We start from the raw sequence: 24,639 nt of genomic DNA on the forward strand, positions 1-24,639 counted from the left end.
TACAGCATAGGGTACTTCCCGCACGCTGCAAAGGAAGGGAAGTGGAAAGCTCCCCCCCACCCCTGCTGCCAAGGTCCCACATCTTTGGGGAAGGATTTGAATGGAGGTGACTGCCAAGGGATGTGCATGTCATTCCTTCTCCGAACTGAGATGAGTTCTGGTCCTCTCTGCAGTTGCGTCAGTCTTCCTGAAGCTGTGTTGCTGCTTAGGGAGGGCTGTGGCTCAGGAATCGAGCCCCTGCTTTGCACAGTCAGGACCCTGGGCTCAGCCCCCCACTGCCACTTGTCGGAAGAATCTCCGGTGACAGAGCTGGGAAAGACCCCAGCCTGAGGCCGATGAGGGTTGTTATCCGTCCGAACACCAGTGAGTGCTCACCTTTCAGCCCACTGTGCCCCCAGGCAGGTTGCTCCCTGTGTCCTCAACAGGATTTGGCCTCTGGCCCACTGAGCATAACAGTGCCGCAGAGGAAGGCAGGCAGCACAAGCTTGAGGCTTCCCCACAGTCGGACCCATGGACCCTCCAGGCCTGCTGGTGCAGATTCTCATTGCCTGTGCTGCGGGTTGGCTTTCCATGGAGTCTGCTTGAGCGAACCACTGAGAACTACTTTGTCACTTTTACCCAGTAGACACTCCGCGCTTATGAAGCAGTCACATTGCTGTGTCCAGAGGCGTAGCTAGGTGGTGTGCAAAGCACTAGGTTTTGCAGGGTGCCACCCCCGTGGCATGCAAGTGACCCTCTCCCAATTCTTGGCAGTGGGAGCAAAATGGAGGCATTAGCCTCCCTGCCTCCTTGCATTTGCCTCCTTTTGGCTCCCAGCACCTGGAATGGCTCTGAGGGGAATGGGGAGGGGCTGCTTGCATGCCACGCAGAGGAGCCCTGCAAAACTTAGTGCTTTGCACCCCCTCTAGCTACACCACTAGCTATGTTAACCATGGAAAAAATATTTCTGCTGCAACAGTCGCTGCTTTTTTTTCTTCTTTTAATCGGGCTGGTTTCTCTGTGCCCCATACTACTCTCCCCCCTTTATGCACCCCCACAGTCCTCTGCACCCCATCACTGTAACCTCCCCTTTTCTCTTCCCCACCCCACAGATCTCTCGGCACTCCCCTTCCCTCCCCCGTCCCCACATCTTCATTTTTGGCTCTGTTTTTTTCTCCCTTGTGTTATTCGACACTGTGCTGGAATTGGTGCACACAAGGCTTTCGCTCTCCAGGCAATTCAGATGCTGAGGGTATCTCCAGTGTGTCATTCAGTGCACTGTAGCAGGCTGGAGAAACGGTTGCCAAATCAGAAGTGGGCAGACGCTTGCCAAAGCAATCTCTTCCCAGGCTTTCTTCACAGGCCGACACTCGCACAGGAAATCCTTTTCATGTTGAAGTCACAAGCTGTGCTTGTGGACAGGGAGAGCCTGTCCACGGCCTGTCACCAGCTACGAACTGGCAAGGTTGCCTTAAGGACTCGCTTCATGTTTTAGCTATGGGCAGGGCTGGAAGAAGCCCAGAAAGCGCATTGCTCGCAGCAGGATTTGCACATTGTGGCTCCGGAGGGCAGCAACTGGTAAAGGCACCATCAGAACAGAAATTGCAGACCGTCCTTCCTCAGTGCGCCTGCCATTATTGCGACCCCACTGAGGTTCTTCCCGCAAGTGTTCCAGGGAGATGCCCCCAGGATTTCACAACTCTGGTAATTGCCAAAAAAATCCCATTCCAATTTCTCATGGCCATCGTATGTTTCCTCTGGTGTGGTGGAATTAATTTCTTCAGTTTTTCCCAGCGCATGCTGTTGCGGCAGAATTGGCCAGATTTTCTGCTTCTGCGCATGTTTAGTGTCTTCTCTGAAATGAACACCTGGGCTCCTCAGGGGTGTGTGTCTGGCTGTGATACATTATTAACAGAGTCGGGGAGGAAATCTGCAAAGTTTCATGGGCTTGGCAGATGTTCTAAACTTGCATAATGGGATTCTGAGCTAAGCCTTCTCATCTGAACATTTGGGGGAACTGGCCTTTTATTTCTCAGTCATGTTTTTTTTTAATCCAGACAAGAATCCCTCCCCAGAGTAGGCCGTCCGCAGAAATGAATTTGGTGAATAGGCCAGGTTTAGCACAGGTGCCTGACCAGGAGATTTTAAGATCCTGTAAGCCTGGAGTCCAAGCACAAGCTCATCTCTCTCTTTCCACAACCTTTTGTTTAGGAGGCTCTGCATTTCAAAAATTCAAGCTGCTTTGGCAAACACTGCCTCACACAACAGTCCTGCAAAGTAAGCCAGTATTAACATCCCCATCCTACAGATTTTTAAGAGGGGGGAGCAGGTATTCAGGGTATGGCACTAATGTCTTACCTAAGGGATAGTTGGTGGCTGAGGTTAGAGTTAAACTTGGGCCTTTCTCAAACCACTATGTCATCCCAACTCTGCTGTTGTAGCAGCTTTATCCTGACTTGGGGCCCAGTCCTATCCAACTTTCCAGCTCTAGTGTAGCCACAATACAGCCCAGTGGTACAGGAATACATGTACCCATACCTTGAGAAGGCCCCAGTGACTGCCCCTCCACCACAGGATGCAGCACACACCCCACTCACACACCAGCACTGAAAAATTGGATAGGATTGGGCCCTCTCTGTCTGGGCCCTTCCCACCCCCTGCTTTGTGGGTGTTTAACCTGGGACCTTCTGTTTCCAAGCTCTGCCTCGAAGCTTCCGTCGCACCAGCGAAGGTCCTTTCCTGTAAAACCACCTTTGTGAGGTGTTCTGAGTTGCTTGCATGGAAAATGTGCTTTTATAAGGATCTCCTAGCCTTCTGGGCACAGGAGGGGAAGTGGTTAGGGGAACATAATTGGGCGTAAACCGAGCATCCAGCCAGCACTTGAGAGAGCAAGGTACAATTGGATGATGGGCATGTGCCCCTCTGGGCTGGAAGGTTGCAGGAACAGTGACTTGGGGGCTAGATCAGTAGTTTTATTATTTGGTAGGGAGGATCCAAAGTGTGTGCCTGTCATGACACCTGTGAGCGAGAAAAAGAAGAGGGGTGTGTGTGTGTGTGTGTGTGTGTGTGTAAAAGGAGGAGAGAAAAGAACAGATGTGAAGCACAGAAGCTGAGCTTTCCAGAAAGGAGAGATTCCAGATGCTGTCAAAAGTAGGAGGTCAAGCAAAGTATTCCTGTAAGCAGGAAGGAGCCATACAGTTTGGGACAGATGATGAAAGAGAGAGAATGCTGGTCAGTTTCAAAACTGGGGTGCAGGAAAAGTTGATTCTGGGACTCATCAGTCTTCTTCCTGAAGAAAGTGTTGCCTCACACGCATTTCCTCTGTATTTAACGGACTCCTGATTGTCAGTGTAAGACAATCTAGTGTCTAGTGTCTAGTGGCTGTCTGCTGGTGTACTTTTGCATCTTGTGAGCCCTTTTGGGACAGGGAGCCGTTAGTCATTTGATTTTTCTCTGTAAACTGCTTTGTGAACTTTGAGTTGAAAAGTGGTATATAAATACTGTTGATAATAATAATAATAATAACTGGTTCCTGCTGGGTATAGCAAGAGCTGTATGTTCCTTGCATCCACAAGAAAATCTCAGCTCTTGTCTTAAGGTCAAGTTTCTGGCCTTTATGGGTTCAGAAATGAGTGTGAAAATGTAACTTGCATTCAGTGCAATCTCAGATGCTCAAAGGAGGTGTGGGGTGGTGCATGTTTAGCAAATGCTTCTGCTGATCAGAAGGGGAGGCGTTTGTGCCCTGAGTAATTTCTTGCTCCTCCCCCAGTACTTGACAGGCATAGAATAAGATGTGAAAGAAGTCCAGGGGCTCAATTTGCATACTGACTGTGTTTTTGGCAAAGGGTTCAGATCTTGGAGGGCCTGGAGTGCAACAGCCACGGTTCTCAATATGTGCCAGTGGAGTGTCTGATTTCCCTTATGCTGCCACCATCTTGCTGGCAGGATGTGGGGAAGAAGCAGATCATTATGTAGGGCAGATTTTGGATGCCAGCCCACACCGTACTGCATCAGCAGAAATCCACCTAGGCAGGTGCTGGTCTGGGTGTCGTGATCTGCCATGCGAATGCTTGAGAAATAGTTTGCATGAGAGGAAGAGGTGGTGGTGGTGGCTGCAGCAAGTTAAGCAGTTTTGTTTTTCTCATAAGGTTGACATGGGGAATTCTCTACCTCAAGCTGCTTCTGCTCTGGGCCATCGCAAAGCACACTTTTTGGCCTCGACAAGAATGCAGATTCAATCCCTGGTATATTCAGCTAACAGATCTCTAAGGGAGGATTGGGAACAATGAGCTGTGATGTCCATATGGAACTTCCATGTTGTGATCATAAACTACTGAGTACCATTTCCTGGGGAGCAACAGCAGAAGAGGGGATGGCCTTCTGGACTTGTTTGTGGACTCCCGAGAAGCAGCTGATTGGCCACTGCTTTGGAAATAGGATGCAGGTCCAGTTTCAAAATCCCTTTGCAGGATGGCTGAGTGCTGCATTCTCCAAAGTACAAAATACGTGCAGGTTGCTGTGTTGGTCTTCTAGAAAAGAAATTGTGGGGGGAAAAAACATACACCTGGGGTTGTGTCCAGACAAATGCTTCCGGGAACAGAAGTGTCTGCTGTGAGTGGACGCTCCCTTTGAGAACGGAGAGTTCCACTTGTGCGAAGTGTTTGTGCACACAGAATGCTTCTTCTGTCTTCAGGGAGCACTTTTTTCAGTGGAAGTGCTTTTCGAAGGACTTTGGTGGGGAGAACTTTGCCTCACCTGCCTCCCCACCCACCACACATTCCCTGGTTCATGCGCAAGAAAGACCACAATCCGATTGTGCACAAATCACGTGTTTGAGATGTCAGAGGATTCTTGGTGGGTTTTATTTCCTGGTAACAGACTAACATGGCTGCCCCTCTGGAATCTGCCTGCTATTGGAAGCTCTGATCCCCCTTGCTAGACCCTAGTTTGCCTGCCCTGCCTCTAGCTATGGCTCCAGTGCGGTAGAAAATTCAAGTTAGACTTCGTGGGCCGACTTGCTCCTGGTCTGACACAGTTCTTGGTTCTATGAAGGGTCTGCTCTAGCAAGCACATCCAGCAGTTGCACCTGTCTGTTGAGCAAGTTGCAGGGCTCTGCTGCAGCCATGTGCAACTGATGTTCAAATAGCAATGCACAAACAGTACAAAAGTTTGGGTTGCATGACCAGTACTCAGATGGGGAAGGACAAGTCTTCAGGTTTGTACTCGTGGGGATGCAAACTAAGCATACAGCAAAAATCATTCAGTGTTGTTTTTTTTTCAGCTTTTGGGGAGGGATTGAAAAGAGCTTGAAGCTTACTGTGTGTGTCTTCAACACTCGGTGACAGTTCAGCAGTGATCAGGTGTTATTCTGTGCACTGAAGTCCCAGTCCTATCCAATTTCCAGTGCTAGTGCAGCTGTGTCAATGTGTCCTTTGGTAGGGAGGCCTTCAAGGTATGGGAGCATTTGCTGGATAGGATTGGGCCCTAAAGCACCACCACAGCCTCACTGCTTAGAGGTACACAGGGCAACAGTGGAGGCTATGGATCTAACCAGCCATAAGAAGAGTGAGAAAATCTCAGAGCCCTGATTATCTCAACTCCTAAGAGCTTGCTACTCTTGTTTAGGCCCGGCTTTTCTCCTCCTCTCTGCCCCATAATAATCTCAGTATCCATCTCTGGGTCAGACTGCATCAGTAAAGGATATTGGGCTATTGTTCTTGGTGGTGACAACAAATCTGATAGTTCCTTGTTCTCTAGAAAGATACCCAGAAAGCACTTGTGAGCATGTGGACATGGGAAGTGCCACATGGTAGAATGCCACAGTTCTCACTGGCTGCAGATGACCTGTGTGTGCTTTTAAGTTTTTGGTTTATGTTAAGAAGAGGCATATATGTATATAACTAGACACACAGCTGACTTGGAAGCCACTGCAGTGTAGTGGTGTGGTTTAGATTATGAGCCCTCAGGAACAGGGAAGCTTCCTTTCATTTACTTGGCTTTCTAAAAGCAACTGGGGAGACTTGGGTTCATGTTCGTGCTAGGCTTTGAAATTCACTGGGTGTCCTTATACAAGTCACTGTCTCTCAGCCCTGCCTACTGTATAGGGTTGTTGTGAGGATAAAATGAATTAGCTGCCTGTGTGCTTTGCTGAGTTCCCTGGATGAATGGTGGGACGCTAGACCAGTGGTTCTCACACATTTAGCACCGGGATCCATTTTTTAGAATGAGAATCTGTCAGGACCCACTGGAAGTGATGTCATTACCAGAAGTGACATCATCTAGCAGGAAAATTTTTAACAATCCTAGGCTGCAATCCTACCCACACTTACCGAGGAGTAAGTCCCATTAACTATCATTCTTGAAAGAACATACAGAGTAACTTGTTAGAAGTACAGGTCTGTCACATTTTCTCAAATGCAGTCACATACCATGGTAGCATCAAGTCTGTTATATTAAAAATAAAATATTGAAATGAATGGGTACCCACCTGAAATTGGCCCATGACCCACCTAGTGGGTCCTGATCCACAGTTTGAGAAACACTGCGCTAGACAGTTGCTTCCCACTGAAAAATGTTGTGTGGGAGGCTTTATGACACCTCTGGCTGTGATGACACTTCCACATATACAAGTCATCACTTGAAGGTCAGTTATACAATTGAATGATAAGTCTGCATGAAGAGCACCCAAAGACTTGCATATCTTGCACACAGAGGGGATGCACAGATAGCGTTCCGGCATGCATTTAGTTGAAATGTGCTGTACATGAGGCTGTCATTCCACTGCAAATTTCCCTACTCCTCAAGTGGCAGCCAGTGAAGTGTGCCAAGTGGGGACTTCACGTTTTTATTTTTAGCTTGATATAGAAAAAAGTTAACTCTGTGTACAAATAGAACTATACAATTAGAACATAAGTGTACATACAACCATCCATTGTAACTTTAATAAGGTCTACTGTTTCACATTGTCTGGTACTCTAAAACACATGTCCTCTAGAGCAGGTTACCCCTTTGCCTTCCTTCTCTGACACATGCAGCATTTGTCAGTGTCATCATATAGTGTCCTGTGCCCTAATAAACTGGTCTGCTGTTGGTGATGGGCCCACTCTTGTCCACTTGTGTCACCCTGCCTGCAGGTACTGAAAGATGGGCAATCATGTTTAGTTTGGCTATATGTTATGGGTGTGGGGGGAGAGAGAGAGGTGTAGAGCTACTGCTTTCAGTGGTGGCTGCATGTCTCTTGTAGCGTTTTGTGTCTACTGTAAGATATTCTCATATTTTAGGTATTTGGTGACTAAAGCTGAGCTTTTGTATACATACTGTCTTGTATACCTACTTGTTCTGATCTGGTTTCAAAGATCTGTCATCAGAGTTACATAGTCCATGATAGAGGCGTGTGGTGGGTGGGGAGGCAGGGGAGGCAGTCTCCCCACTGGAGTCCTTGGGAAAGCGCTGCCGCCATGGGAGGTGTGCAAGCACTCGCAACCCATGCGCTGCCTAACCTGCCTCCCCATCCACCGCACATCCCTGGTCCATGATCAGACTTAATGGAGGCGTTACAAGCTAAATTAGGAATTGGAAGCCCACCTGCCTCCGCACTGTATTGCTTTTAATGGGGTGTGCATTCCAGTGGGAACCTACAGTCACGTTTCATGCAAATAGCTAGCTATATGTTACAGATGTTTTTAATGTGCAGTGAGCTGGATCACACATTTTGGTTCAGAGACTTTTTTCCTAAACTTTTATGCATGCTTGGTTTTGAAGGCCTTAGGAGTGGACCTCAACAGGTGGGAAACCCTGGCCTCTGAGCGGCCGGCTTGGAGGCAGGCTGTGCAGCATGGCCTTTCCCAGTTTGAAGAGACACTTGGCCAACAGTCTGAGGCTAAGAGGCAAAGAAGGAAGGCCCATAGCCAGGGAGACAGACCAGGGACAGACTGCACTTGCTCCCGGTGTGGAAGGGATTGTCACTCCCGGATTGGCCTTTTCAGCCACACTAGACGCTGTGCCAGAATCACCATCCAGAGCGCGACACCAGAGTCTTTCGAGACTGAAGGTTGCCAACAGGGTTTTGAACATTCTGACCCACCTAGGAATCAGCTGGGATATTTCCTTTCCCTGTGTGTGAAGTTCCTGTCTCTCAGTGGGAAGTTGCAATGACTCCAATGGAGTTTGTCTTTCTCTTCCCACAGGTGCTGCTTCATAAGCCGTAGAGGCCCAAGGAGAGGCAGGCGTCCACTGGACGTGTGGCCAGCCCTTGGCCAGAACAGAGCACCACGGTGGGCCAGAACGGCAGAACAGACTCGTCCATGCCGACTGTTTATGACGCGGGGAAACAGGTGAGTGGCAGGTGTTGTCCTCTGGTAAGAACAGGGTTTGGGTTTCCTGAAGTTCCCTTTCTGTGAGTTTTTGGCAATTGGAAAAGCACTCCCTTTTGAGCCATTTTTGAATTCTTTCATTGAAGGGGGGGGGGAAGTGTTTGCCTTGCAAAGCTTCCAGAATTGGCCTCATTGATCTTAGTGATGGCAGCGTGCAGGCAATCCTGATTGGCCACATGACCTCCTGGGGCTGCCCCGTTCAGTACATGGTCCTCATTCGGATGGGTAACCTAGATGTGGTGGATCCAGGAAGCATTTGTTTAAGTGGCTTCATGTGCTTCCATGCAGTCAAATCGTATTGATTATAAACGGACTCCCCAAGTCATGTTGGCGCCGGTGGCGTAGCTAGAGGGGGTGCAAAGCACTAAGTTTTGCAGGGAGTCTCGCCACAGCACTCCAGTGGCCTCTCCCCTTCGAAGCCATTCCAGGCATACGCCTCTGTTTTGTTCCCACCACCCAGAATGGCATCACCACAGTTTCGTGTTGTTAGCCAAGGGGGGCCCTGTAGGAAAGAAGAAGAAATCCTCAAAACATTCCCCAGTTTTCCAGAATTTCTGGACCTGTTCAGTGGCCCAGAGCTTCGTTGGTACAGAAGCTGCCTTGCTGACCTTCTCCATTCTGCTTGTTCCCTGCCTGGAAGTACCCGGAGCCGGAGCACCCGGAGAGACCCCTTCCGATGTCCCGGCATGAGGCTTCTCCGACTGCACTGCGACGGGCCAGCAACCACCAGCGCACCAACCCCTGCTGCCTTTGCTGGTGCTGCTGCTGCAGCTGCTCCTGGTACGCGGGGAGAGAATACAGCTGGGGGGGCCGGGAGAGGGAGAGAGGGTTGGCACATTCATTCATTCCGGTGGTGTAGCTGGAGGGGGGGTGGAGCGCCCAGTCCGGCGGGGAGGCTCAGCGGGGCGGGCAAGCGGCCCCTCCCTTCAGAGCCATTCCCAGCGGGGGGAGCAAATGGCTCCAAAGGGAGGGGCCGCTTGCCCGCCCCGCTGAGCCTCCCCGCCGGACTGGGCGCTCCGCCCCCCCTCCAGCTACGCCACCGGTTCATTCATTCATTCATTCATTCATTCATTCATTCATTCATGCGTGCATAAGTTTGCATCTTGCCTTTTAGTCTGAAAATCAAGCAGGTTCGTCACATCACTTAGCAGGTCAAACATCAGCTGGGAGAACAGGGCTAGATTGATTTCCCCCGGCCTCATTCTCCAGTTCATTTTCAGGCTGCAGCTTTGCAAGAGGAATTTCAGCTATTTTAATAGGGAATGAAATTTCTCAGAGTGTGGAAGTTCTGGTTGATGACAAAGCTGTAGCAGTCGTGTGTGTGTGTGCACGCGCATGAGAGAGGGTTTAATCCTTTTTAATTTTTACTGTTTCCTGTATCAATGGCAGAGCTCTCCCAATGGCTTCCAGCCAGCAGCTGCCATTTTACCAATTTTTTGGCAGATGCCCGTTAAAAGGCCACTCCTGTGATCAGAGTCCATAGACCTTCTGATCTCTCGATACCAGACAGTCCGCAAGGTGCAGACTTCACTTTAATTCTCTCTCTTGTAAACTCCCAGAGGCATCTAACTGGACACAACTAGAGATAAAGAAGATAAAGATGATTACTGGGCTGAGGCACCTTCCTTATGAGGAAAGGCTATGGCTTTGGGCCTCTTCAACCTAGAAAAGAGGCGCCTGAGGGGGGACATGATTGAGATATACAAAATTATGCACGGGAAGGATAAAGTGGATAGAGAGATGCTCTTTACAGTCTCTCATAACACCAGAACCAGGGGACATCCACTAAGATTGAGTGTTGGGAGGGTTAGGACAGACAAAAGAAAATATTTCTTTACTCAGCTTGTGTTCGGTCTGTGGAACTCCTTGCTGCAGGATGTGCTGACGGCATCTGGCCTGGATGCCTTTAATAGGGGATTGGACAAGTTTCTGGAGGAAAAATCCATTATGGGTTACAAGACATGATGTGTATGTGCAACCTGCTGATTGTAGAAATGGGCGATGTGAGAATGCCAATGCAAGGGAGGGCACTAGGATGAGGTCTCTTTTATCTGGTGTGCTCCCTGGGCCATTTGGTGGGCTGCTGTGAGATACAGGAAGCTGGACTAAATGGGCCTGTGGCCTGATCCAGTGGGGCTGTTCTTATGTTCTGGCCTAAAGTCTTCTGGCCTAAAGTCCAGATGGACCTCGGGTCCAGTGGCATTACCTATGGGGCGCCACGCCGTAAGTACTGCACATTACCATCCCTGCCAGAAAAGGCTCCAGCAGTGAGTGGGTGGGACCACTTACAGTGCACATTGTGGCACCTGCAGTACTTTCTCCTCCCCATTGCTACGCCACTGCTTGGGTCTGACTCAGCCAGATAATTCTGAGGTTGTGTTTGAGGAGATTCCATGTTCATTCCCTGAATGATTTGTCAAGGGCACTGTTTGGGATGGACCATATCCTTGAGCTTCGTTTACAGGCGCAGGCTAATTGGAGGAATGTTTAACAAAGTCAGTATAAACATCGTCTTGAGCAGATGGTCTGGTGTTTGGTTTGACGGAGTGTGGGGGGGCTTTCAGAAGCGCCATGCAGTTACTTTTGTTTGGGCTCCTTTATCCATTTTTAAAAAATTTGCTGTATTCTTCATTGGCCCATTTCCCCACAATCTGTTGTAGGAAATGCTGCCATTTTTTGCACAGGCTGGATCTAATACTGAGTCCTGTTCCCCATTTGTGTTGCATTGCTCTTTTTTCCCCCCTCCAAAGAAGAGGTATTGTTGTTAGGGCTGCACCCTTTCACTGCTTAGTTGGTTAGACCAGGGGTGTCCAAAGTTTTTGGCTGGGGAAAAAAGGATTCATTTACATTTAAAATTTGAATAAATTTACATAAGTTTGCATAAATGAATATATTAAAGATGAACTTTTATGAACGAATGAAGGTCTTGCAATAGCTCAAGGCCTATAAAAGGCCTGGCAAAAAGCAAGGCTGGCCTTTCCTTTGCTGCTGCTGCTGCATCACAGTTGTGAAACAGCAAGCAGTGGAGGAAGCCCTCATTCCACAGCTCACGTGAGAGGTTAGACAGTCGCCCTCACACTGAAAGCAGTTGTGTCGGGTCAGTGCGGGCTCCAGCAAGTCTCCAGGGGGCCAGAGGCTCATTGGAGACTGGGGGCTCCCTGAGGGCTGCATTGGGAGTCCTCAAAGGCCGCAAGTGGCCCCAGGGCTGGGGTTTGGGCACCCCTGGGTTACACTGATGAATTAAAAACTTTTCAGATGGATTTAAAAGCCACTTTTGATTAATTAAGCAAATGTTTCCTTGCAAAAGGTGGCAAGTGACAGGAACCATCTTAGGAGAGGCATTCCCTCCTCACTTCCACAAAGCAGGGAATGCCTCTTCATGGGCTGAACTGACAGTCCTCCTGTTTTTGTCACCACATTCACAAGTGCTAAAAATGGTTTGTTTCTGTTAGGAGGGTTTTGCAGGGAGGTAGAACTAGACATGCGGTTTCAGTGATGGAGAGGGGGAGAAGCCTTGCCGGTCCTCCCAGCAGATACCGTTCTTTCACGGAATGTTCCCTGTTAGCGTGCTATGTCTTCCCATGGTGTCATTTCTAGGTAAGGTGATGGGCGTGGGGAGGAGGGAGGGTTGGACTGAGGAAGGGGGTAGGCTCGTACCCGCCAGTCCCTGACCTCATTCCCAGGCCTGAACCGCCTTCATCAGTCAACGAACTTGCACCAGCAATCTTGCTGGCACAGGTCCAAGTTGACTCCTGGCGGCAGTAGGAGGGGAGAAGGAAACAAACGTTCCCTTCCCCAAGGAGGCATCTACGTGCCGAAACTCCCCCAAAGGATGCAGTGGACACCACATTGCCCTGTGTGCGTTTAAGTGGGATTGGACTGTAAGGAAAACTTTGAATGTAGCATGTGGACCATGTTAAAGTATGATTCGTTTGAACTGTTGTCCCCAATTATTTTTGGCTATTGGAAAAACAGCAGAGATCTTTATACAATGTGTAAAAATTAATGCAGTTAATTTACTTAATTAAAAGTAGACCTGTTTAGTTTTGTTTACTAAATACAGGTCAAATGAACACCGGCCCAATCAGGTCTCAAACAACGGAGGGCAGCCTTTCCCAAACTGCTTTGCAACCCCACTGGTGTGTCGTAAGCCCATGCAAGGTGGGTCGTGGGCAGGACTCTCCTGCCCACCCTCGCATCCAAATGGCTCCAAATAGGAGCTATTCTGGAGGCATTAAGTGGCGGCTTCTTCCAGGTTTTACCGGGCCAGCAGCCCACTCTGCTGGCCTCTGCGGTCCTCAGACTGGCCCACGGAAGCCTCTAAAAGACATTTCTGGTTTTCAGAGGCAATTTCCAGTTTGCCTCCAGAAATCAGAAGTGGTTTTTGGAGGTTGAGTAAAGGAAGTAGAGGAGGTGATGAGGAAAGCAACATCTACTTTCTCTCCTGCCACCTTCACCTGGGCTTTAATTACATTTGTCTTTTTCCTTTGCTTCTACCCGATTTTGCACATACACAACAGGGATCAAAGGTGTCTCCCTGCGGGCTGGGCAGAAAGGGGTTAATTTGGATCCTGTTGCATGTTTGCTTAAGCAACTCTAACTAAATGATTTCCCTGTGCTGCAAACTCCCAGACCGTTCCAGGGAACACTTCCTGTGGCACTGGCCTGGTGGGGGTTTTCTTTTGTCCAGTAGCCCTGGCGAGACAAGTCTAAGGTGTGGTGGGGACCCCCAAGGTTGCTTCCTTGACTAGCAAGGGTTCTGCGGGCTCTTTCTGCTTACTGAAGGCTGTCAGCGCAGAGAAGAGGAGACCGAAGTTGCAAACAGGAACTGCGGCTCTGGTGGTGGTTTGAGTCAAGGCTGGGGGGAGGATGGTACAAGGCTGGAGGAAGGGGGACTTTTTTCAAAAGGAAACTGAAGCAACTTTCCCCAACAATGTGTAGTAATTTAGACTGAAACCTTTGACTGATCAGTGTCAGCGACTTTTAGCCAGTGTGTCATGGCACATTGATGTGCTGCGACAGGTCCACAGGTGCGCCGCAGGAGTTTGGAGTACAGTGATTCCAAATTGCTGAAAAACTCTTCCAGGTCTCTGCGGTTTGGTTTCTTGCAGTTGCAGCTCGCTGGCTTAAAGAAACATTCCCTTTGAACATGAAATGTTGATCAATCAAAGCTTGATTGTGACTCTTCTGACATTAATTTCTACACCGTGGTGACAGTTCTGAATGTTTTTCAAAAGGCAGTTATGCTGTAATTACAAGTTCAGTGTTTTGAGCTTTCTGTGCCCTCATTCTGCGGTTGTCTTAGAAAATCTTTGCATTAGGTCTTCAGGCCACTTGGTTTTCCTTCTGAGCAGTTGCTGTGCCTGAAAACTGGGTTTTCTTCTCACCCACTTTTTGGTGTCCGTACATTGTCTGTTCTGATACAACTGCCCCTCTTTTCAGTACAATCCTAGATGACCTTATTGTTGGAGCATAACATAGTGTATTTTGCCCCAGTGTGGGCTAGTTTCAGAATTCTTGGCATGCTTGTATTGGACCCCTGCGTAGATATGCCAGTAAGACCTTTTGACATAAATGCTAGTTGTGTTTTTTATCCCGCTCCACCTCCAAGGAGGTCAGAGGGGCACACCTGGTTCTTCCTCACTTTCATTTTTCTTTGCAACAAACCTGTGATCTGGGCAGCCTGAGAGGCTGTGATTGGCTGAAGCACCAATTCTCAATGTTATTCTTCTCACAATGCACTAACCTCGATGGTCTTCTCTATGTTCGTTGCCTCTTGTGATGTCACTTCCAAGTTCTGCAGCTCTGTTTCTAGGGCAACTGTATGTAGTAATGAATTTTCTGTCCCTTTTCCTCCGTTGGCTTTGCCAGATAGTTGCCCTAAAAGTAACTGCAGAACCTGGAAGAAGTTTTCAGCAATTTTCAGCTGCCGAGCTCCAAACTCCAGTGACGCATCAGCGGACCTTTCGTGCAAGGACATGCAGTGGGTGGGGAGGCAGGTGAAGCAGAGTGTCTCCACCAGAGTCCTTTGAAAAGCGCCACCACCATGTTTTGCTCCCACCACCTGGAATGGCTCTAAAGGGGAGGGAGAGAGGCCCCTTGCACACTGCAGTGAGGCTCCCTGCAAGACTTAGTGCTTTGCACCCCCTCTAGCTATGCCACTGCCTTGCGCACTTGGGCGAGTAACCATTTCCAAGTCTGTTCCAGGAGCTTCGCTGTTCCCAACTTTTCTCAGAGAAAACCACAATTTCTCCAAACTGGAACTGGTGGGGGAGAGGTTGTCCAAAGGAGTGTGCTTCTGCAGCCCCCCAAAGTGCTGGTCTTCCACATGTTGGGCTGGCAGATTGAGATATCAGGAGGTATCGTGCTCTGTTGACCTGTCTCTGAGCAGCATAGTCTTTTCAGTCAGGCTTCTGACGTGATTGGTATGAGATGCAGAGGAGGGCTGGGCTCTCTTGCCTTGGGAGGTTTGTAGGCAGAAGGGACAGCCTTTCTCTCTCCCACCCATGCTCACGCCAGAGAAGTCCTGTCCTCCTTTGGCTCCAGCGATTGCCTCCAGGGCAAGGTAATAGCAGAGGTTTCTTTCTGCTGATTCAACTACCACCTGCTTAATTTTGAGAGGACGGTGACCTCTACTGGTCAGTTTGAGAAAGGCAGCAGTGCAATTCCTTCCCCGTGTTTGGTTATTCAGTGTTTCTGAAACTGTGGGTCGGGACCCACTGTGTGGGTCATGAGCCAATGTCAGGTGGGTCCCCATTCATTTCAAAATTTTATTTTTAATATATTAGACTTGATGCTACCATGGTATGTGCATGCAATTGGGGAAATGTTACAGACCTGTGCTTTTAACAAGTTACTATGTATATGGGACAATGATCGTAAATTCTGAATAAGTGTGGGTAGGATCACAGTTTAAGATTGTTAAAAATTTTCCTGCTTGATGATGTCACTTCCGGTCATGACATCACTTCTGGTGGAGGACAAGTTTCTGGAAGAAAAATCCATTGCGGGTTACAAGCCATGATATGTATGTGCAACCTCCTGATTTTAGAAATAGGCTATGTCAGAATGCCAGATGCAAGGGAGGGCACCAGGATGAGGTCTCTTGTTACCTGGTGTGCTCCCTGGGGCATTTGGTGGGCCGCTGTGAGATACAGGAAGCTGGACTAGATGGGCCTATGGCCTGATCCAGTGGGGCTGTTCTTATGTGGGTAAGAACATAAGAACAGCCCCACTGGATCAGGCCATAGGCCCTTCTAGTCCAGCTTCCTGTATCTCACAGCGGCCCTACCAAATGCCCAGGGAGCACACCAGTTAACAAGAGACCTGCATCCTGATACCCTCCCTTGCATCTGACATAGCCCATTTCTACAATCGGGAGGTTGCACATGCGCATTATGGCTTGTAACCAGTAATGGATTTTTCCTCCAGAAACTTGTCCAATCCCTTTTAAAGGCATCCAGGCCAGATGCCATCACCACATCCTGGAGTTCCACAGACCAACCACACGCTGAGTAAAGAAATATTTTCATTTGTCTGTCTTAACTCTCCCAACACTCAATTTTAGTGGATGTCCCCTGGTTCTGGTGTTATGTGAGAGTGTAAAGAGCATCTTTCTATTCACTTTATCCTTCCCGCGCATAATTTTGTATGTCTCAATCATGTCCCCCATCAGGCATCTCTTTTCTAGGCTGAAGAGGCCCAAACGCCATAGCCTTTCCTCATAAGGAAGGTACCCCAGCCCAGTAATCATCTTAGTCGCTCTCTTTTGCACCTTTTCCATTTGCACTATATCCTTTTTGAGATGTGGTGACCAGAACTGGACACAATACTCCAGGTGTGGCCTTACCATTGATTTGTACAACAGCATTATAATATTAGCTGTTTTGTTCTCTAATGATCCCAAGCATAGAATTGGCCTTCTTTACTGCCGCCACGCATTGGGTCGACACTTTCATCGACCTTTCCACCACCACCCCAAGATCTCTCTCCTGATCTGTCACAGACAGCTCAGAACCCATCAGCCTATATGTGTTGATTATTTGCCCCAATGTGCATGACTTTACACTTACTTACATTGAAGCGCATCTGCCATTTTGCTGCCCATTCTGCCAGTTTGGAGAGATCCTTCTGGAGCTCTTCACAATCACTTCTGGTCTTCACTGCTCAGAAAAGTTTGAAGTCATCTGCAAACCTAGCCACCTCACTGCTCAACCCCGTCTCCAGGTCATTTATGAAGAGGTTGAAGAGCACCGGTCCTAGGACAGATCCTTGGGGTACACTGCTTTTCACCTCTCTCCATTGTGAAAATTTCCCATTGACACCCACTCTCTGTTTCCTGATCTTCAACCAGTTCTTAATCCAGGAGAGGACCTGTAATTCCCTGACTGTGGAGTTTTTTCAGTAGTCTTTGGTGAGGGACCTTGTCGAATGCCGTTGAGACCTGGTCTCAACAGATTCTCATTCTAAAAAGTGGTTCCCTGTGCTAAATGTGTGAGAACCACTGGGTTATATAGTTCATTATTGTTAGTGACATTTCTGTGTTGCCCTTTCTCCAAGGAACTCAGATTGCTGTCCTTAAAAGCAGGGCTCACAGGGAAAGAGCCCTTTGCAGGGAAAGAGCCCTTTGTGTGTACCATGGTACGTCTTGCGTTTGTGCAGACATTCAAGTGGACGTTCATCCTTCTTTACCCTGAACACTCGAACGCCTGCTGAATATGTGGTGGGAAAGAGGTGGCTTTCAGCTGTTTCACCATTCAGCCACTTCTCTAGGAGTGGCTTCTGTTTCTTTCCGGGGGTGGAGTGGAGGCACAGGCTTGTTTGCTGCCCTCTCATTCAACCACCCTTTTCACAATGGCTCAGGTCAGTTTGAAAGACTTAACAAATGTGGGGTCGGGTTATGAAATCGAAGTGAAACAGCTCAAACTGTAGCAATGCAGGTGTGCCTCATATCCACGGATCCTAAATCCACGGTTTCACTCATCTGCAGTGCACAGATGCCCCTCATTGCACAAAGCATTTACCTGATGGTAGCCATCACTGTCTCTTGTGTTGAGTTGTCTCTGTGCTATCTGCAAAAGCTAGCAGGAGGCGCTAACACTGTCACGTTGTTTTCAGCCTTCCAACCCACTTCCTGCTAGTGTTTACAGAGAGGGCAGAGGCAGCCAGACACGCGACAGTGACGGGGGCTGCAATCAGAGAGAGATAAGTGATTTGCACTGTGGAGGGGGGAATATGTGAACTGTTTCTTGTAGGGTTTACTGCTGTCCGCAGTTTCCCATTTCCGCTGTGTCAGCTAGAACTTATCCCTCGCAGATGTCTTTATTTCTAAGGGTCTGGGCCTACTGTCATTCCTGATGCCATAAGGATCTCCTCTATGGAGAATTCGTGCAAGGAAAGCGCCCTACAGGTAGACCACAGCTGCGATACAAGGACATCTGCAAGAGGGATCTGAAGGCCTTAGGAGTGGACCTCAACAAGTGGGAAACCCTGGCCTCTGAGCGGCCCGCTTGGAGGCAGGCTGTGCAACATGGCCTTTCCCAGTTTGAAGAGACACTTGGCCAACAGACTGAGGCTAAGAGGCAAAGAAGGAAGGCCCATAGCCAGGGAGACAGACCAGGGACAGACTGCACTTGCTCCCAGCGTGGAAGGGATTGTCACTCCCGAATCGGCCTTTTCAGCCACACTAGACGCTGTTCCAGAACCACCTTTCAGAGCGCGATACCAGAGTCTTTCGAGACTGAAGGTTGCCAACTAACTATACACCCAGTCCTGCCAATTAACTTTTCCTTTCGTTGATAGGAATGAAGACCGAGAGCGGGCATGGAGGGCATCACGAGACACCAAACTGGAGACCATCCCAAACTGTGAAGCCTGGTGAGTGAGCTCTTTGCAGCACTCTACACTGTTGTGTCATTCCACTGTTCTCCTATGGCGTTATGTATACCTGCCTCCCTGAATACTTTGGTCATCAGGTGGGGCTTTGCTCCAAATGCCAGTGCTGTCTGATGTCAGCACAAGGGCAGGGACTTTCCAGGGGTGGCCCAATCATGGTGGAACTTCCTCCCAGATGCATTCAGCTGCTGCGCTGTATGTTGGTCTTTAAGAGAGATGGAAGAACCATCATGCACCAATGAGCATGTATTTGGGGGAGTTAACATGAGCTTTCCAAGATTACATGAGCTCAGCTATTTTTGTAATTCTTATCCTCAGACTGTTTCCTCTCCTGTTGTGAGCGGAGAGTCCATGACTCGCTGCAGTACAGAAGTGTACTCAGGACACAAGCTCTGTAGACCTGGATCTTGGTATGTTCCAAGATCCATGTTCCATGACTGCAGCGAGTCATGGACTCTCCGCTCACAACAGGAGAGGAGACTGAACGCTTTCCACATGCGCTGCCTCCGATGCATCCTCGGCATCACCTGGCAGGACAAAGTTCCAAACAACACAGTCCTGGAACATGCTGGAATCCCTAGCATGTATGCACTGCTGAAACAGAGACGCCTGCGTTGGCTCGGTCATGTCGTGAGAATGGATGATGGCCGGATCCCAAAGGATCTCCTCTATGGAGAACTTCGGAAGAAAAGCGCCCTACAGGTAGACCACAGCTGCGATACAAGGACATCTGCAAGAGGGATCTGAAGGCCTTAGGAATGGAACTCAACAGGTGGGAAACCCTGGCCTCTGAGCGGCCCGCTTGGAGGCAGGCTGTGCAGCATGGCCTTTCCCAGTTTGAAGAGACACTTGGCCAACAGTCTGAGGCAAAGAGGCAAAGAAGGAAGGCCCATAGCCAGGGAGACAGACCAGGGACAGACTGCACTTGCTCCCAGTGTGGAAGGGATTGTCACTCCCGAATTGGCCTTTTCAGCCACACTAGACGCTGTTCCAGAACCACCTTTCAGAGCGCGATACCATAGTCTTTCGAGACTGAAGGTTGCCAACAACATATCCTCAGACTTTTAGGCTGCTCACCAAACTTTCATTGATGTGTTTTATTGGACAGCTATTTTTTTTTAACAGCTATAATGACTTTTTTCTTGCTGTTAACTTGTTTTTTATGTTTTTTAGCTGTATTTTATATTGTATTTTCTGACTGTTAACAATTTAAATTTTAAAATTGTTAACTGGTTGTTAACCGCCTTGGGTGCCCTTCGGGGAAAAAGGCAGAGACTAAATCAAATAAATAAACTGTCCTGAGGGGCTCCTTTGGAACTTGTGAAGGGAGTTGAATCTCAAAAAAACAAATAACAGTGGACATAGTTCTGCAAAGGAATGTACCTTCTAAGTTTCATCCATTTTAACGGAAGAATTCAGCAGGTGCTAAAATATCTCCTGTTGAAATCAGTAATTTAAAAAATATGTTTCATGCCTTGTGTTACTGCAGAAATTAGTACTAACATAGAATTTGGCATCCTGGCAACTTCCTTGTCTTCTTCCGAAGAAACAAAATGTTTCTTGTCAAAAGCAAAGGGAGTGTGTGCAGGAGGAAGTGTCTGAAGTCCCTCTTGGTTGTGATGAGGTTAGGGTAGGGTGGAGAGCCATTCAGAGCTTCCTGGAGGAAGGACAGGAGCACGTAAATAAAATAAAAACAGAATGTGCAGTGGCAGGGATCAGGAAACAGGCAGGGTTGTCTGTTGGTCAGAGGCATTAAGCATAGCTACAGGGGTTTGGCTCAGTGTTAGAGCATCTCCTTTGCTTACAGAAGGTCCCAGAACCCATCCCTGGCAACATCTTGGTATTGCTGGGAATGGTCCCTCCATGACACTCTCAGAAGCTGCTGTTAATCCTGAGATTGACCAAGAATCTGACTTGGTGGAAGGTTCATGCATGCCTAGTTGCTAGTTCAGATGTGCCATGTTCATATCTCTTACTTGATGAATCTCAACCAAACATGAGGGTTGATCAGTCTTGTATTTGAGAAGACATAAAAGGTCTGCCCATTTTGCACACAGTTCATAACTAGATGTGAGAGAGAAAATGGTTTTAACATTTTTTTGTGTATTTCGGTGATTTCCAAAATTAGAAGTGCAGTAAATGGTGTTACATGTTGTTATTCAAAATATACATTATAACTATAAATTATAATTGCTTTGAAAGTGTACTAGGTAGGTGATATAGGTGGTATGGTGTCAGCAGATGCAGCCACAGTTATTACTCATGCACCCCTCCTATTAAACAGTAAATAAAAACTAAATAAAATGGTTTTATTTTTCAGATTTTGGGGTTTTTTTAATGAGAAGTGCAGAAAGAGGTGTTTCGTGTTTTTATTTTGTTATTACCGAAAAATCACACCTCATAACACAGTCATCAGAGCATAAATGCATGTGTGAACTTGCCTAACATTGGGGAAATTGCAAAGTGCTCTTAAGTCTACAGACCCCAAACATGATTGGGGGATAACCTGCTATAAGCGGGCAGGGGTTGCTGGCCTTGTACTCACGTAACTCTCCTCCTCCTCCTCCTCCTCCCTGCTCCCTCTGGCTCCTTCTGCATTGTTTTGTGTCTGCTGGGGGGCCCTACATTTCCAGCACCAAACCGAGCACTGAGGAAGTCAAGGGCTGGTCCCAGTCGTTCGACAAGTTGATGAAAAACCCGGCCGGCAGGAATGTGTTTCGGGAATTCTTACGGACTGAGTACAGCGAGGAGAACATGCTCTTTTGGCTAGCTTGCGAGGAACTCAAAAGCGAATGTAACAAGCATGCCATCGACGAGAAGGCTCGGGTGATCTATGAAGATTACATCTCCATCCTTTCACCCAAGGAGGTATTTGATGGATTTTGTAGGGATGTAGCCTTTAATTGAATAATCTGTTGAATTACTTGATTAGAAACCTTTATTTACTACAAGGGCATCCTCAATTAATCACAGAGAGTTATGGAGGAAAAGTCAGTTGTAAGTCACATATGCAGCCTCCGGATTTCAGAGGTAGCCTGTCTCTGAATGCCAGCTGCAAAGGACAGGCAATAGGATACAGGTCTCTTGTTGCCTTGTGTGCTCCTAGAGGCATCCATAAAGTACATAAGAACAGCCCCGCTGGATCAGGCCATAGGCCCATCTAGTCCAGCTTCCTTATCTCACAGCGGCCCACCAAATGCCCCAGGGAGCACACCTGATAACAAGAGACCTGCATCCTGGTGCCCTCCCCTGCATCTGGCATAGCCCATTTCTAAAATCAGGAGGTTGCACATACACATCATGGCTTGTAACCCATAATGGATTTTTCCTCCAGAAACTTGTCCAATCCCCTTTTAAAGGCATTCAGGCCAGGTGCCGTCACCACATCCTGCGGCAAGGAGTTCCACAGACCAACCACATGCTGAGTAAAGAAATATTTTCTTTTGTCTGTCCTAACCCTCCCAACATTCAATTTGAGTGAATGTTCCCTGGTTCTGGTGTTGTGTGAGAGTGTAAAAAGCATCTCTCTATCCACTTTATCCTTCCCATGCACAATTTTGTATGTCTCAATCATGTCCCCCCTCAGGCGTCTCTTTTCTAGGCTGAAGAGGCCCAAACACCGTAGCCTTTCCTCATAAAGAAGGTGCCCCAGCCCAGCAATCATCTTAGTTGCTCTCTTTTGCACCTTTTCCATTTCCACTATGTCCTTTTTGAGATGTGGTGACCAGAACTGGACACAATACTCCAGGTGTGGCCTTACCATCGATTTGTACAACAGCATTATAATACTAGCCGTTTTGTTCTCAATACCTTTTCTAATGATCCCAAGCATAGAATTGGCCTTCTTTACTGCCGCCGCACATTAGATAGAGGAAAGTTCCCTCTCACACAACACAAGTCATGCCTCCGTTTTTCTCCCCACCTGGAATGGCTCTGAAGGGGAGGGGTTGCTTGCCCGCTGTGGTGAGGCTCCCTGCAAAACTTAGTGCTTTGCACCCCCTCTAACTACGCCACTAATTGTCATCGTCTTCTTTTGGGCCCCTTCCTCCCCAACAGCCTCCTTGCCCCCACTTCTGCTAAACGGTGTTCTACTTGTTCCTGTCCCAGGTCAGCCTGGACTCCCGTGTGCGCGAAGGGATCAACCGCAAGATGCAGGAGCCATCCTCACACACCTTTGATGATGCGCAGCTACAGATCTACACGCTCATGCACAGAGACTCCTACCCCCGTTTTCTGAACTCGGCCATCTACAGATCGTTGCTCCAGAGTGTCTCTCGGTCGTCCTCGGAGTCCTAGGCCCCTCCCGCCACTGCCAAGAGAAACAATGACGATGCCTCAGTTCTCCTTTCATGCAGCAGGTGTTAGTCTGAAGGACAAGCAAGGCTCTCCCCCCTTTGGCCTTGCAGAACTGAGAGAGCTGAGAGGACATTCCAGGTGCACTAGGGCCCAACATTCACCTGCGGTTCTGACTACAACCTGGCTGTCCAGTCACTGGGGAGCTTGCTCCACCTGTAGGCCCATCCTCTGTCCTGTCCAAAAGGTGGGCCGTGACACCTGCTGTCATGTAAACTTCGTACTCAGGCCTCTGCTTTTACTACTGAATCTGTCTTGGCAAACTGGTGCCTGGCTGATCATACAGAAGGTGGAGAGCAGATGGGAGTGGCCAACTAGTGTGGGAAAAACTGTGGGCAACGTGGCCAGGAGAAAAGGGCCAAAGTCCTAATTTTCTGAATGTGGTTCTCTCTTTGATCTGTCTTTTCCTGCCTGTTTTAAAAAGAGCTATTTCTGTGGTGTTCCTGCAGACACGTAGAGAAGGTCTCAAATGGTTCATGTGAGAACTTCCGGCAGACCATAGTGTGTTGGGTTTGTTGAAGAGGGAAAGAGTTTGATTGACATAGAAACCTTTGCAGTTCACAGACTTCCCCCATTCCATCGGGGCCGAACCTTAGGAAGGCTTCCTTCAGAGCTCTTAAAGGGACTTTGGGGGTTGTTGATGGATTCTCTAAAAGTGGAGTACGTCGGTGGATCTGTGGTTCTGCCCTTGGCAGAACCAACATGGAAGTAAACTCAGACTAACAAGTTTATTGGGTTTTGCTGTGGATCCAAATGGCTTCCCCAGCATTGTAGATCATGCTTTGCCTGCACAGAGAGGCATCCTGTAAAGGCATTGTCCAGTTACGTGTTCACACTGTGAAGGTTCGGGAGGGTTTTTCATGTGTGCACTGTGGCCTTCAGTGGTAGGGAAGCTTCTTGAACCTTCCCAGTTCTGGACATTGGCATGGGTTTTGGAAAGGGAGCGGCTGTCTCCCAGCCAAAAGATACCAATTCAGCGGGAGGAGTGGGCAGGTAAACCTGGATAGAACAGAAGCAGTCCTATCCTTTTAGCAATATATTCACTCTGTCAGAGCCTCAACCATGATGGGATGGTGGGCTTAGCCTCTGTTCAGAGTGTGAACTATGAACTAGGTGGACTCTGGTTGGAATCGCCCCCCCCTTCTGTGAATTTTCACTAGATGGCCTTAGCCAGCTCCACCCTCTCAGCCTCACCTGCCATATGGGGATAAGAGGGCTTATTTATCTCGTAGGGTGGCTGTGACAATTGCAACAAGGTCATACACACAAAGTGCTTTGAAAACGCAGAAGTGCTATGCAAGGGCTCAGTACAGTAGCGCCTCTGTCCATGCCTGTGAAGCTGAGCCCCTCCAAAACCACATTATAGGAAATTGACTCCCGTTGGCTGTGACCAGGATGCATAACGAAACCATACTAACCAAAGCAGTGTCATTCTGGGGTGCAAAGCACCAAGTTTTGCAGGGAGCCTCACTGTAGCATGAAAAGGACTCCTCTCCTTTGGAGCCTTCCTGGGGGGGGGGCTGGGAGCAAAACAGAGGCACATGCCTCTTTGGCATTCACCTCCATTTTGCTTCCCCAGCCTGAAATGCATCCGAGGGGGAGGGGCCACTTGCACACTGCAGTGAGGCTCCCTGCAAAACTTAGTGCTTTGCACCCCCTCTAGCTATGCCACTGGTGTCATTGAAAGTATTACTGTATTTGTATGAGTCACCGTTGTCATCATCAGGCAGGAGTCAAGCCCTTCGTTCTGGGGGGCGGAGCTGCCACACTGGCAAGATGCCTCGTCACTACTGGAACAGAATGGCATAGCTGAGCACCTTTTCCCCTCTCTGGCCTAGAAGTGGTCTGAACTGCAAAGTCATGGCAAGATTTGGAGCAGCGGGGTGGCCTCCCACCAAGGCCAGCTTCCTTAGCAAGGCCTAAAGGGCAGTGCTCCTTCAAGCTCAGGCCTCTGCTCCCTTTAAGAGCTCTAGAGAAGGTAGGAGTTGCACAGTGCAGTACATCTAAGCACAAAATCCTGTCTTGGAGGGAACATGGCAAC

At 48.5% G+C, this 24,639-nt stretch overlaps 1 protein-coding gene across 2 annotated transcripts in view; it reads left to right on the top strand.

Moving 5' to 3' along the window:
* The window catches only part of RGS19 (regulator of G protein signaling 19), a 33,345-nt gene extending 9,287 nt beyond the window's left edge, over window positions 1-24,058 (top strand). Inside the window, exons 1-5 of one of the 2 annotated variants that reach the window (XM_066624266.1) lie at window positions 8,183-8,312; window positions 8,992-9,131; window positions 18,153-18,227; window positions 20,879-21,113; window positions 22,353-24,058. In XM_066624266.1, coding sequence (XP_066480363.1) covers window positions 8,283-8,312; window positions 8,992-9,131; window positions 18,153-18,227; window positions 20,879-21,113; window positions 22,353-22,541 — 669 coding nt within the window. In that variant the 5' untranslated portion in view covers window positions 8,183-8,282 and the 3' untranslated portion in view covers window positions 22,542-24,058. Of the gene's footprint in view, window positions 1-8,165; window positions 8,313-8,991; window positions 9,132-18,152; window positions 18,228-20,878; window positions 21,114-22,352 lie in introns of those variants that run through there. The other variant, XM_066624265.1, reaches the window with a different exon arrangement.
* The last annotated feature ends 581 nt before the right edge of the window (window positions 24,059-24,639 follow it).

This window comes from Tiliqua scincoides, chromosome 4, assembly GCF_035046505.1.
Source record: "Tiliqua scincoides isolate rTilSci1 chromosome 4, rTilSci1.hap2, whole genome shotgun sequence".
In the NCBI taxonomy this organism is placed as follows: domain Eukaryota; kingdom Metazoa; phylum Chordata; class Lepidosauria; order Squamata; family Scincidae; genus Tiliqua; species Tiliqua scincoides.